We start from the raw sequence: 12,565 nt of genomic DNA, 5'->3' as shown, positions 1-12,565 counted from the left end.
AGTACGAAACCGAAACCACGTTTGCGGCGCACTCCCGTCAGAGGGGTCAGGTGCATTGTCATCGCCATCACGCAATGGCGGCCGAGCACATTTTGTGGTTAGTTCGCATTGGTTCACGTACGACCTTTGCGCGTTGTATCTGTTCCCTGTGAAGTGCAAATAGTGATGAGCCATTTTATGGGAGTGCACGACAAGGGAAGGCTATTTTGTACACTGAATATAGCTGCGTCGTACTCTTTTTCGTGTGTGCGAGGCTTGTGACCTTGAGTAGCGTAATGGGATATCTTCAGCTGCACGTCGTCGGGCCAAAAAAGGGAAAATATCCGGACCTCGAAGAAAACCTTGCACACTTTCTTAAGCAACTCGGCGTATCATGACTTTGTGAAGGCAACAGCACGCGGCCGAGGCGTATCCAGAAGTGATCTTCGAGACAGCAAAACAGGCTCACAGAACAAAAGGAACTGCCAGGACAATAAATTTACATTATTTGGAGGAAACTTGTGCTTCTCTCTCTCTCTTTTTTTGTAATTGTCAACATAGGAGCGTGCTACAGTTTTATCATTAAAATGTGGTAGCAGTATCTTCATTTTTTTTTTTTTTTGAACCCGCGAAATCAGGTGCTCGCATGATTCGTGTAAATACTCTGCTTGAAGGCATAGTTTTTATCATGCTGAGCCAAATAAGCGCTTTTTCTTGTCTTTTTGCCCCCATTGTAAGTCTACTCCATTCAGTGTTTTCAAGTAACACATTTTGATGCACTTGGCCAGTTAGCATCTCTCTTTTTGGGGGCACTTCTGATAAGCCGAACTCCTGATAAGGCGAACAGATGACGGCGGTCCTTTCAAGTTCGTCTTAACGGGAGTCTACTGTAGTTAAGGGGGGACACTGCTCTTAAAATTTTTTTTCTCATTTCTTGATCGATTTATTGATCGATTTTGATGATACTTGGTGAGTGTATGTATATTTGTGTGCTGATTTCAAATATGCAATTATTTTTCTAGTATAACGGGTAGTTTTTAAAATACGATATATTTCATGTGCCTTTTGGGGAGGAAGGCTTTTTTTTTAACAGAGAGAGTTACAAAGTAAATCAGCATATCACAATAACCTGTAATCAGAACTGAGTGCAGTGAAACAAAAATAGATGTTCTAAGCCCATTAGAACAAAAGTTATGGTATGTTGAACATTCGCGAAGGAAATCACAGCTTGAAATTGACGCACTCGTGAATGTTCAACATATTGTAACTTTTGTTCTAATGGGCTTAGAACATCTATTTTTGTTTCGTTGCACTCAGTTCTGATTAGAGGTTATTGTGATACGCTGATTTGCTTTGTAACTCTCTTTGTTGAAAAAAAATCTGCCTCCCCAAAAGGCACATGAAATATTTTGTATTTTAGGAACTACTGGTTACACTAGAAAAGTAATTGCATATTTGAAATCAGCGCACAAATATACATAAACTCACCAAGTACAGTAGAACCCCGCTGTTACGTTCCTCACTGCTGCGTTTTCCCGGCTGTTACGTCGTTTTCCGCCGGTCCCGGCATAGCTCCCATAGGATACAATGTATTGGGAACCCCGCTGTTACGTCGTAACTGTCGGACCGTTCCCGTATGATACGTCGCGAAGTGCGCCCGGAGCCGACCGAGTGACTACCAAAGAGAGCGGCCATGGTGCATTTTCACGCAGCTTGGCCTCGTTTGACCGTAATATTAGCCGCATGAGAGGCGCAAGCAACAGAATCTTGCAATTGATGCAAACAAAAGCATGGCCTTCGAGATTCAAATTGCAAAGATGGCGTCTATGACGTGACTGCTCGCGAAAGCAAGGCCTTCGAGATTGGCATTTACTATTGACAAAAGCATAGCCTCTGAGATTTGCATTGCACAAACATGGCGTGTATGACGTAATTGCTTGCGAAAGCAAGGCCTTCGAGATTGGCATTCACTTCTGCCATCGCGTTGGCGTAGACTCATCATCATCGTTATTTGTCGGAGAACGGGAGGAGTTCGAGCTGGTTGGAGCTCGCATGGTCGTGCGTGCGATTCGCGGTCGGACTCGTCGCGCCGGTCGTGATTGCGTGTGCTTAGTTCTTTCATGCCTACAGCTGTTGGTGTTAAAAAAATCACATACGTTGATTACATTTCTGTGGATAAGGCCGTCCTAAGCTCCGCGTTTCTATCCATCGACTAGATCGCGGCTGAGCGCGCCAATTTTCGTGCTGCTCGTAAGAATTGAAATAAAATTCTGTGCCACTAAATATTTTGTCGTTTTTCCTGTTTTTCGGCTCTTACGTTTCCCGTCTCTTACGTTTATTTCCTACGGTCCCTTCAAAAACGTATCAGCGGGGTTCTACTGTATCATCAAAATCGATCAAGAAATGAGAAAAAAATTTTAAGAGCAGTGTCCCCCCCCTTAAGCGAGGTCTGCAGCAGGTCCTGAATGTATTCATGAGATTCTGGGCGTGCACCAAAATGCCAGATACCAGGAGGCATTGAAGCTATTTCGGACGTGGCTGTGGCGATTTGAGTGCTTGAGCGGAACGAAAAAGCATGAATTCTGTTTTTTTCAAACAGCCAGATTTTTCAGATGATCTTGCGGTCCCTAGAAAGTCAGAAAAATCTGGGTTATTCGGACTTCCTAGGGACAGCAATATTGTCTGAAAAATCAGGCGTTGACTGTATCGCAACAGCGACGTTAGGGTCCTCATGGAGGACGATCCCTAACGTTAGGCCCAGTTTGGCTTGGCATGGCTCGGATTGCGTCGTACGCAGGTGCACTGCGACGTCGATTTCAACGGGGCAACCTCAAGTAGTTAGTTTCGTTTCTGAAAGTTAGAGCACACGCTTGGGCGCAGACTCGCCAAATTTTGAGAAAAGGCAGCAGGATGTAGCAGCCAGGACACTTGGGCGCAGTTTGGCGAAATTGACACAGCGGTAGCATCACTGTGAGTGAAACATTTTGAGTAAGAGCACTGTGTGGTGTCCTCTCCGAGTGGTAAGCAAGCAGCATAAATTTCACCACATGGACTGACCTGTAGCTGGTCAAACTCCTGCGCTTTGGAGACGGCAGCGAGGACGTCGGCCTCGGTGAGAGTGCGTCGCTCCATGATCTCGTTGAAGCGCTCCATGGTGGCATGCTTGATGTAGAAGTGGCTGGCCGTGCGACCCAAATTGGTCGAGTCCAGACTCTCGGAGCGTGGCTCAAAGCGGATCATGCGTGCCTTGTCCAGCTCCTTGGCAGCATGGATGACCAGCTCCCGCCGATAGTTGGACAGGGTCGGGTCCTCCTGCACAAGCAGTCGGTGGCAGCAGCACAAGTGAACGTAGTACCCCTTTGGAGTCTCTGCACTAGGTCTATGAATCAGGACAGCAACTTTAGCAAGGCGCTTATGTGCACCTTGCTCCCTCCGCGCCCCAACTTAGTTGGGCTGGTTGGCTCTGCGGACGGAGCGCATCCACACTGTCGACAAGAACAAAAGGGGTTGACTTGATAATGCAGTAAGTATGCGTTGCATACGTTCATAGCAAGAGATTGCACTTTTTTTTTCTTTGTCCAGAGTTGTGACAGAAAGGCATGTACGATTTAACCTTTTGTGGGGCAGTGGGACTCGTATGCCCCACTTTTTTCCTACGCCATGTTCTATTCAGCTTACAGTGCAATAAAAAGACGACGATGCAGACCAAGGATGTGGCGACATGAGCGACACATGAACTATAACCAACTAGCCCAGATTTCCCTTCTTGTCCATGTTCTAATTTATTAGATCGAAACCACTGAATCGATTGCTTTCAAGCTTTTAGTGCGACCGCGTGGATGTTCTAGGAAGCGGTACTGGTAGTTGTTTTTAGGTATTCGCAAGATTCCAGCACACATCCGTGTTCCAAACGAACCATTCCACTAGCACGCGCTGTATCCTTTTTTTTTTTATCAGACTCTGGTGCACTCTCCATCCGATACAGCATGAGCAGTATGCCTTACGGGGAGTTGCTACTCGAAAAATGGCCTTTTTTGTGAAAATTGTCACTTTTGACATTTCACTTGTAAAATTATGTTTGGTCATTAAACTTTTGTTTCCCGGAGTATCAAGGCTGAATTCAGATTAGAAATCGGTGAAAAATCTATTTTAATCGGGCAATGTCACTCTGGCCTCAGCCACAGCCGGTGCTGAGGCTACAGTGTATGGTAAGTCGATGTGGTAAAGGGGAAAGCATGAATCACGTGGCCAAGCACCAAGGCACGGCACTCCGTAAACTGCCATTACCACCTCCATGTGGAGATAAGTTGAAAGATGATGCAACACAAGAGCTGCAAAATTGCTACGAAATTGCAATAACCACCCACATTAAATCTCCAGGAAATGTATCTTGCCATGCGAGCATCCTACTTTAATTCTAGCAACATGGCAGGAAGTCACCAATTCTGTTCAGAAGGAGTGACTTCCTGGTGTAAGCACAGGCGAGCCAGAGGTCTTTGGGAGTCCCTACCAGATTACACTCTAATCCTGACCAATGAACAGGTGTTGCCTGTACATCCATTATGTAAGCACCTCACAGATGAAAAGCTCTTGGTTCACTGTCTACAAGGAACGATGTAAGGTGCTGTGGACTTGCTCAACAGCAGGGTCTGGCTTCTGTGAACAAAGACAGTGCTCCCATCTTGTACAGCTGTGGAAGCTGCAACAATGGCTACCTCGTTCTTCAATAAGGCAAACTTTGAGCACATCCTTCAAGAGCTTGATATACTGCCACCTGAAGAACTTGTCACCCTGGGCCACTCATGACCAGAGGCGAATCAAAATAGTGTCTATCTGCATGCAAAAGAGCCGAGGCTTATCACTGCCACTTTGTGAAGAAAGTGCACCTTTATGGCTAATTTAGGGGCTGGGAGGGATTAACATATGGAGCCGGACGTTTTTAGGTGCGCTCGCTGTTTAGAGTGTGGACTGTTCTATGCTCTCACAAAGTTTCATGCTAATCGCACTGTATATTGAAGAATGCACGTGTTTATAACTTTCAGATGCATTTTTCTCAATCTTCATTCTGAGGCAATTCTGACATGCTGTGCACAAACTTTCATGCACTTAAAATAGTTCTATCGTAACGAAATTTCGCACAGAGCTTCTTCAGCCCCTCTCAAATACAGATATCTATATAAAGTTGCACTATACATTAGATATTTTTGGTTTCATAATTTGATATGCTGATAGGGGAGATGTAAAATATACATTTGGTACCCTCGATTTTTTTTAAAAAAGGTAGCAAGTTAAGCAGACGTTTGAGGTACTTTTCAGTACTGTACTGCTCACGTGCAGCAAAATGAGCCATCTTGGGATTCTGTGGGAAAATTTTTAATAAGCTAAAAAGTGTGCACAAAAAACCCAATATTTTGTTGTCAAAATTGTAGTAACTATGGAACTATTACAGTTACCAGAAAACTAATTACAGTTTTGAAATCAGGATCACAAACTCTACTACTACCTAAAATTTGAAAGTTCTAAGTCAAGAAATAAAAGAAAATCTTTTTCGAGTAGCATCTCCCCTTAAAGGTTATTTCATACTCATGAGCGCCCAAATGTGCTATTATAGTGGTTTTATTCATTCCTACCCATACAGTTTCCTCAAAAGTTTGTGCAATGCAAAGTTGACAACCTTTCAGTGATATAATATTTTCGAAAGCGCCGCCAGTCTAACATTGTGTGCAACTGATTGCAGTATCCAATTTTCATTCTGCTTCCCAGAGGGAAGTCTCTCCCAGTGGAAGAAGCAGTTGAGCTTCCTCCACGAACAAAATTTAAGAGCAGGGAACAGCGCAGATACACAAGTCAAGTCCTGTCAGTGTCTCTTGTCTCGTGTATCTGTGCTGTTCCCTGCTATGAACACAAGTAAGTGCTATGAACAACAAGTAAGTGAATGCGAGCCAGCTGGTAAGAATCCATGGTTAAAAACAGCGCGAAGAAGACGCGGAAGGGGTGCCTATATCGGGCAGACGAGCCGTTGCCTGAACGACCGTCTGCGTGAACACGCCAACAACTTCAAGGCAAGAAGCGGCAGCAATTTGGCCATTCACTGTGCTAAGTGTGGCTGCCAACCTCGTTTTCAGGAGACCCGTTTGCTGCGCACATACAAGGACCAGACTGCACGTGAAGTCTACGAGGCTTTCGCAAGGAAATGTAAAGATGAAGCATGTGTAAGCGAGCCGTCTATTAATCTAACAGACAAGGAGTGTTGCTATCTCCGTAACTAATCACCTATGACTAAACGACAATGTGCCGCTGGACGCATGCGCCGCTAGAAGCTCTCTTATGTTTCCCTTCCCCATTTTTTCCGTTTCTGTGTATATTTGCGCGTTTTACAATAAACCATCAGTTGGCAGTCACCCTGTGTTCTTTCTTGTCCGCGTCGTCTTTGCGCTGTTTTTAACCCTGCAAGCAACAAGCTCAATTAGACAGTTGCAGGCATGCCCAGTACCCACATCTGCTGCTCGAGTGCTGTTAGCAAGTGGATGTACAATGGATATATAGGCTAGTGGGACACATATGTCCCTCTTTTTTTCTCAAAAACCCTTAACAATAGAGAGCTCAAATTTTGTACATATTATAAGAAGCTGATAGAAATGACAATGGCTTCCTCAATCGGTGGCGTGCGTTGTTCGTAACATTATGCCCTATAAAGGGTTCAACTCGGATGTAAGAAATCTCTGCTTAACCATAACATTTTTTTGCAACCCTCAATGCCACCCCCATAGAAGCCAATGTATTAGGGGTATCCGTTTAAGAAAGGCACTACAAAGATTTACTTTGATGTAAAGAATTGGTGACACTGGCCACTTATTGTCTTCAGCTGTACGTACAGGTTTTAATATAATGAAGTAAGGGGCAGGCTGCGAGAGCAATGCATACAATTGATGCACAAGGTTTTCTCTCTTGAAGACAAACTGTTCAAGAGACAAAGCCTTGTGTTTGGGAATGCAGTTTGCACGGGCCGGAAGAGAAAGGATGCCGCTGCCTGGTCCCAACGCTGCCACTTGCTTCGACAGCTTGCTTGGAAGACGTAGAGATGGACAAAAGAGGCGCTCACCAGGTCAGCCATCACACGGGCTGTGCTGCGAGCACAGCCAAACCAATTCGCACCGCAGCTCAATTTTATACCCAAGCGCTCCTTAGTCCCCCTGACAGGGTTCGTGGCAGCTTTGAAGAAGGAAATCCAAGGACTTTCAAGCCCCTAAACACCAGAGCACGCCTGTCTCGCACCCAGGCTGCTGGTGAGCAGAGTGGATACTCTCGCACCCAGACGCCGGGCTGCCAAGGCGCGCATGGCTAACGCTAAGTAAACCGGGCAAGCTGCAGTTCTGAGGCTTTAAAGTGCGAAAAACTACCCGTTCACGCCGCTTCCGCGTATAAGAGCTCGTCTGGGCACTACTGCGTCGTCTTTGGATGCCAAAACAAGCCGCGCAACAGGAGGATATCAGCGCTGCCTGCGATGATCACGACGCGCCACGCGAATAGTGCCGGTGCGGTGTTTCCAACTTCACCGTGAGTGGATAACTGTGATTCAAGCAGAAAAACTACGAGCGGAGTGCGACTAAGTACACGAACTGCGTGTATTCTGTGGTGTGATGCCCACCTACTTCATTTTACAAACCTAATTTGCGTGACACGCAGCTCGGTTGAAGGCAGGCGCGAGCTTTGTGTGGGGGTGCACTTCATACCTTCGAGCGTTTCCTTTGATGAAAATGTAGTGCAAGGTAGTGCTTTCAAGCACAAGCAATCAGCATGCTTTGCCACTTTCAACGTAGTATTAAGCTTTAGTGCTTTGGATGGCATCCACGCCTTCAAGATTTCGTCTTCAAAAGGTAGTAAATGGTACAGTCGAACCCGGGTATATCGAACTCGCCAAAAAACGTTTATTAGTTCGATATATGGCATAATTCGATATAGGCCTGCTATAGGATTTTGACACAAAGGCACATAACAATAAAAAAAGTACTTTATTAATATGGTGGCTTACTTGCGTGCCCTACTTTGGAACAAAATAGTCCTGGATTTTCTTCTGTGTCAACGACTTCGCTGCCTGCGACAGCACACACGCCTCCACGTTGTCCAATGAGGCGGAGCAGCTGAGGCTGCAACCTTCCACATTCACGCAATAGCGCCGGACCAACGCAAGTGCACTAATCACTTCAGAGGATGTAGGCAATGGGCCATCGTCAATTTCCTTATTGTTGTCGCTTTGGCTCGTGGTCGGCACGATGTCTGCAACGTAGTCCTCATCTTGTAGCTCACCCATGATGGCGACATCATCGTCCGCACTGATGAACTCGTCGAATGTCGATCCGTCGATAGCTCCCGGGAACTCTGCCAGCTCGCTCCAAACTTCGGCGGAAACACCTGCGGTGTTTTCAGTGCTGTCATCGGAATTTGGGGTGTCATCACCAGGCATGCGGAAGCCGGCACGCCTGAAGCAGTTCTGGATCGTCTCCTTCGTGACATCTGCCCACGATCTACTCAACATAGAAAGAGCTCCGAGCAAGTCGATCTTAAGCTCCCTGCCGACACGAAGGTTCACAGAGCACCAACAGGCAACACCACCAGCACGGACCACGCTGAATGAGGACTCGAGGAAAACAGGCAGCAGCAGGCACACAAGCATAAAGAAAGAAAAAATGGCGCTCACTTCTACCGCCTCTGTACCTCAGAGAAAGCACGACGGCCTCTGATTGGCTGTAAGCGCTGCGAGCGGGCCAGGATCATTTCTTGCAGGGGGGTGTTCGCCCGTGCACAACCGGGTCTAAACCACTTTTTCTAGGGTGGCGCCGGCAGTTTTCCCCGCCACCGCGAGGGAAAGCCAACTTGCTGGGGCACTTTTGAGGCACATGGAGTTTGATATATCGGTTGTCGTTGCTATTTTCGTTCGATGTAACAGTAACTTTTGCTATATATTCTCAATGTAATTTTACCGTGTTTAGAAATTGTTCGATATACGGGATAATTTGATATAAACGGGTTCGATATAGTTGGGCTCCTCAACACGGTGTTCCTCAACAGTACGGTGTTCCTCAGTACGGTGTTCCTCAACAGCTGGCCAGAATTCCATGCTTTCATTTCAGTGTTTGATGTCCCCAAATTTATTTAAGCACAAGGCATCCAGCTGCGCATAATACATATACTGGCACGTAAGTAAACAGTACTCGCGCCAGTGTCCTTGACGTCGCAGGCGTAGCTCTAGCTCAAGCAGCTAAATTTTTAGCTTATTTACACAGCACACATTTAATAAAAGACAGCTGAATTCCGCCCATTTCAATATCGGCTTAACTAAGAGTAGCACAGTTTCGCCTGTAAAGCATCATCGTTACAAGATTAAACTAGCAAAGATGGCTTCCAAAAGAGATCGATGAACGATACTGCACGTGACACAGTCCGATAGCACGCTTTCGTGAGCAAGACGCATTATTGTAAGAGCGCTCGTGAAACAAAAATTACGTTCCACGCAACCACCCGTAAAACGTGCTCTAATTATTACGCGATGCATGTTGAAATGATGAGTTTTCAGAAAACTGTGTGCTGTGGGAGAGCACGCGCGCCCATTTCCTTTCTTTAAGGCTGGCGCGATCGCGAACTGACGGCGGGAGCCAAGGGACCACTAGGAGAGGAGCACCGTCGCCCTTTCCGGACAACCCCTTCTTTCCCGCCACTCCTCGCGCCATTCCTCGCATCCCGGCTCGCGGGAAAGGGAACTCGCCCTGCGAGGGAAACAACCCTCGCGGTGGGAAGGGACACGGGAGGTGAATAAAACAACCGAGCAGACGGGCAGACGGTCTCTCGTGCCCTGCTGACCTGCGAGGTAACACCTCACCGCCCGGAGACCCGCCAGCCGACCATCAACCGAAGGCGTAAGCGTTACCCTTTGTTTTCTACGAGAGCGGACTACTCCCTCTACGCGACATTTACGCGTTATTGCTAGCGTAGCAATAAAGTGTTGTTTGTTGTGCTAGCCTGTTGCCTTATTCGCCCGAACCCGTCGTAGCTGCGATGACTCGCGCTACGGGAAGGGGACGTTGACTCGTGCACGGTACGACTATTTGTGGCTGGGACTGGAGCTAGGCTTCTGCACCAGCCGTGCATAGAGCAGACTAGAGCACTGCACGGGCCGGATTTTACGGCCCGGGCCCGGCCCGGGCCCACTTTATGAAGCCCGAGCCCAGCCCGGGCCCGTGGTTCCAAGCGCGAGCCCAGCCCGGGCCCGGGCGTACATGACCGAACCCAGCCCGAGCCCGGCCCGGGCCCGTCGTTCCAAGCCCGGGCCCGGCCCGGGCCCGGGCGTTCATTACTAAACTAATCCAGGGCGTGCTTGTTCATGACCAGGCCCGACCTGGGCCCGCTAGAGGATATTAGTTGTTGATGATTATTAATGATGCCGTGCGCTTTGTAGCGGGCGATCGGACGGAAAATCCGGTGTGTACATGCATCGAAATGTTGCTTTGCCCGCGGTGGTAGCTCAGCGGTTAAGCTGTTTCGCTGTTAAGTCCTTGGACGCGGGTGCGATTCCCGCGGCCACGGCGGCCGCAATTTGGTGGGGGTGAAGTGCAAGAACACCCGTGTATATACTTACCTTTAGGTGCACGTTAGAGAACTCGAGGTGGTCGAAATTGATCCGCTGCCACTACGGCGTGCCTCGTAATCATATCGTGGTTTTGGCACGTAATACCAAGGAATATAAATGAAATGTATCGTATGTGTCAACCTCGAATAAAAGACCGAAATCTTTATGCCTCCAATGGGAACAACCGTGATCTGGCCCATTGTTAGTGCTGTTAATATATATATTATATATATATACGTGTCACTTCAGCTTGGCACAGTATACCTTAGACCATGGAATGCATAACATTCGCGTGTGCTCAAAGGCCCGACTTACGCCTTTTAATGAGCGGGTCCGAGTCCGGCCCGGCCAGCATCCTCAAGCCCAGGCCCGGCCCAGGCCCGCGGCTTCAAGCCCGGGCCCGGCCCGGGCCCGCACTTTCAAGCCCGAGCCCAGCCCGGGCCCGCCGGAAAACGCTTCGGACGGCCCGGCCCGGGCTTTCGGGCTGGCCCGGGCCCGTGCAGTGCTCTAGAGCAGACCCCCACAGTGCACAACTCGTAATATGGGGCAACGAAACATCGTTTCACTCTTTCGCGAGCCGCACTGCAATTACGATTCACGCGTACTACAGCGAGGACGTTTTTTTACAAATGTAACAGCGTACATACCTGACGAGGTTGCTTCCGCAGCCTACTCAGCACGTACTGTATATATACATTGTGGACTTTCACGAGCAAGGTGTTCTTGATATTACAATAAAAGCAGCGAAAATGTCCAGGCTAGAAAAGACGCAAAACACGCTCTCCGACGGGCTGAGTTTCGGGAGTTTCGCGTTTGCTCTGTGTAGCGTCTGCTGGCATGGCAGCCCGGGCATGTTGTTTCGTCGCGTGTGCGATAGATGGCGCGACGCATGATGCAAATATGGTGCTGCGCATGGAATTCGCTGTGTTCTGGTCTACCCCTAATGAAAACTTTCAACGACCAACACTTGTTGAGGTCGTAGAAAAAAGACAACACAGTCTTTTACAGCATAGAAGCACATCCTCCACTGTATACTAACCAAAGCAGGCAGCTAACTAAACAAGTTATCACAGTTCCTTTCAATGCTCATTTCTTGTTTCTGTAGGTTTAAGTATTCTTCTGCTAGTTTGCATAAAGTGATTCACCTCACAATATGGACGACACATTGCACACATGCACAAAAAGACTTGTTGCCAAAGCTTTCCCTCCAACTTGCCATCCACTTCTGAAAGCTCTACAGTGTTTTCTTTTGCCGTTTTTCTTAATTTGTTTCCCATGACAATCATGTTGCCGGTGGCTTTTGCCTGCTCAAGTTCCGCTTTTTCGACTCATGCATTTCTTCAGTGCAGCTTTTATTTGACGCCTTTAAAAGGGTATGGGCTTGAGCTTGTTGGTAAGGCTTCATGGGTTCGAAACAGCGCGTAAAGTATGAGGACACAGAAAGAACCAGAGAGGACCAGGTGCTGAACTACCAACAATGCTTTTTATTTGTGCGAACACGCCTTTGTCGGCCTTTGTCTGCTCGATCACGTGTTTCTTTTTAATTCTCCACGTGTGCAATTCCAAAGGTTGAGGCGCCACCAACATTCCCATGTTTCTCACAACGAATGCAGGAATCAGCTTTGGTTGGTGCTGCCACTGTTACCATCTACTGGATTCTGGCTACAGAAATGGAGTTCAGTGGAGGCCTGGTTGGCTCAAGTACATAGCAGCACAGGCATAGAACGAATGCAGGAATCAGCTTTGGTTGGTGCTGTCACTGTTACCATCTAGTACTGGATTCTGGCTACAGAAATGGAGTCCAGTGGAGGCCTGGTTGGCTCAAGTACATAGCAGCACAGGCATAGAACGAATGCAGGAATCAGCCTTGGTTGGTGCTGTCACTGTTACCATCTAGTACTGGATTCTGGCTACAGAAATGGAGTTCAGTGGAGGCCTGGTTGGCTCAAGTACATAGCAGCA

General features: G+C 47.7%; 1 protein-coding gene across 1 annotated transcript in view; it reads right to left on the bottom strand.

The window, feature by feature from the left end:
• Nucleotides 1–12,565, bottom strand: part of LOC119397040 (activating signal cointegrator 1 complex subunit 3) — a 623,467-nt gene that overhangs the window by 401,470 nt on the left and 209,432 nt on the right. The window contains exon 17 of the mRNA XM_037664465.2: nt 3,037–3,291. Within this exon, the coding sequence (XP_037520393.1) occupies nt 3,037–3,291 (255 nt within the window). The remainder of the gene's footprint in view (nt 1–3,036; nt 3,292–12,565) is intronic.

This window comes from Rhipicephalus sanguineus, chromosome 6, assembly GCF_013339695.2.
Source record: "Rhipicephalus sanguineus isolate Rsan-2018 chromosome 6, BIME_Rsan_1.4, whole genome shotgun sequence".
NCBI lineage: Eukaryota > Metazoa > Arthropoda > Arachnida > Ixodida > Ixodidae > Rhipicephalus > Rhipicephalus sanguineus.
Note: the sequence above shows the minus strand (reverse complement) of the source record. Positions and strands in the feature narration are given on the sequence as shown.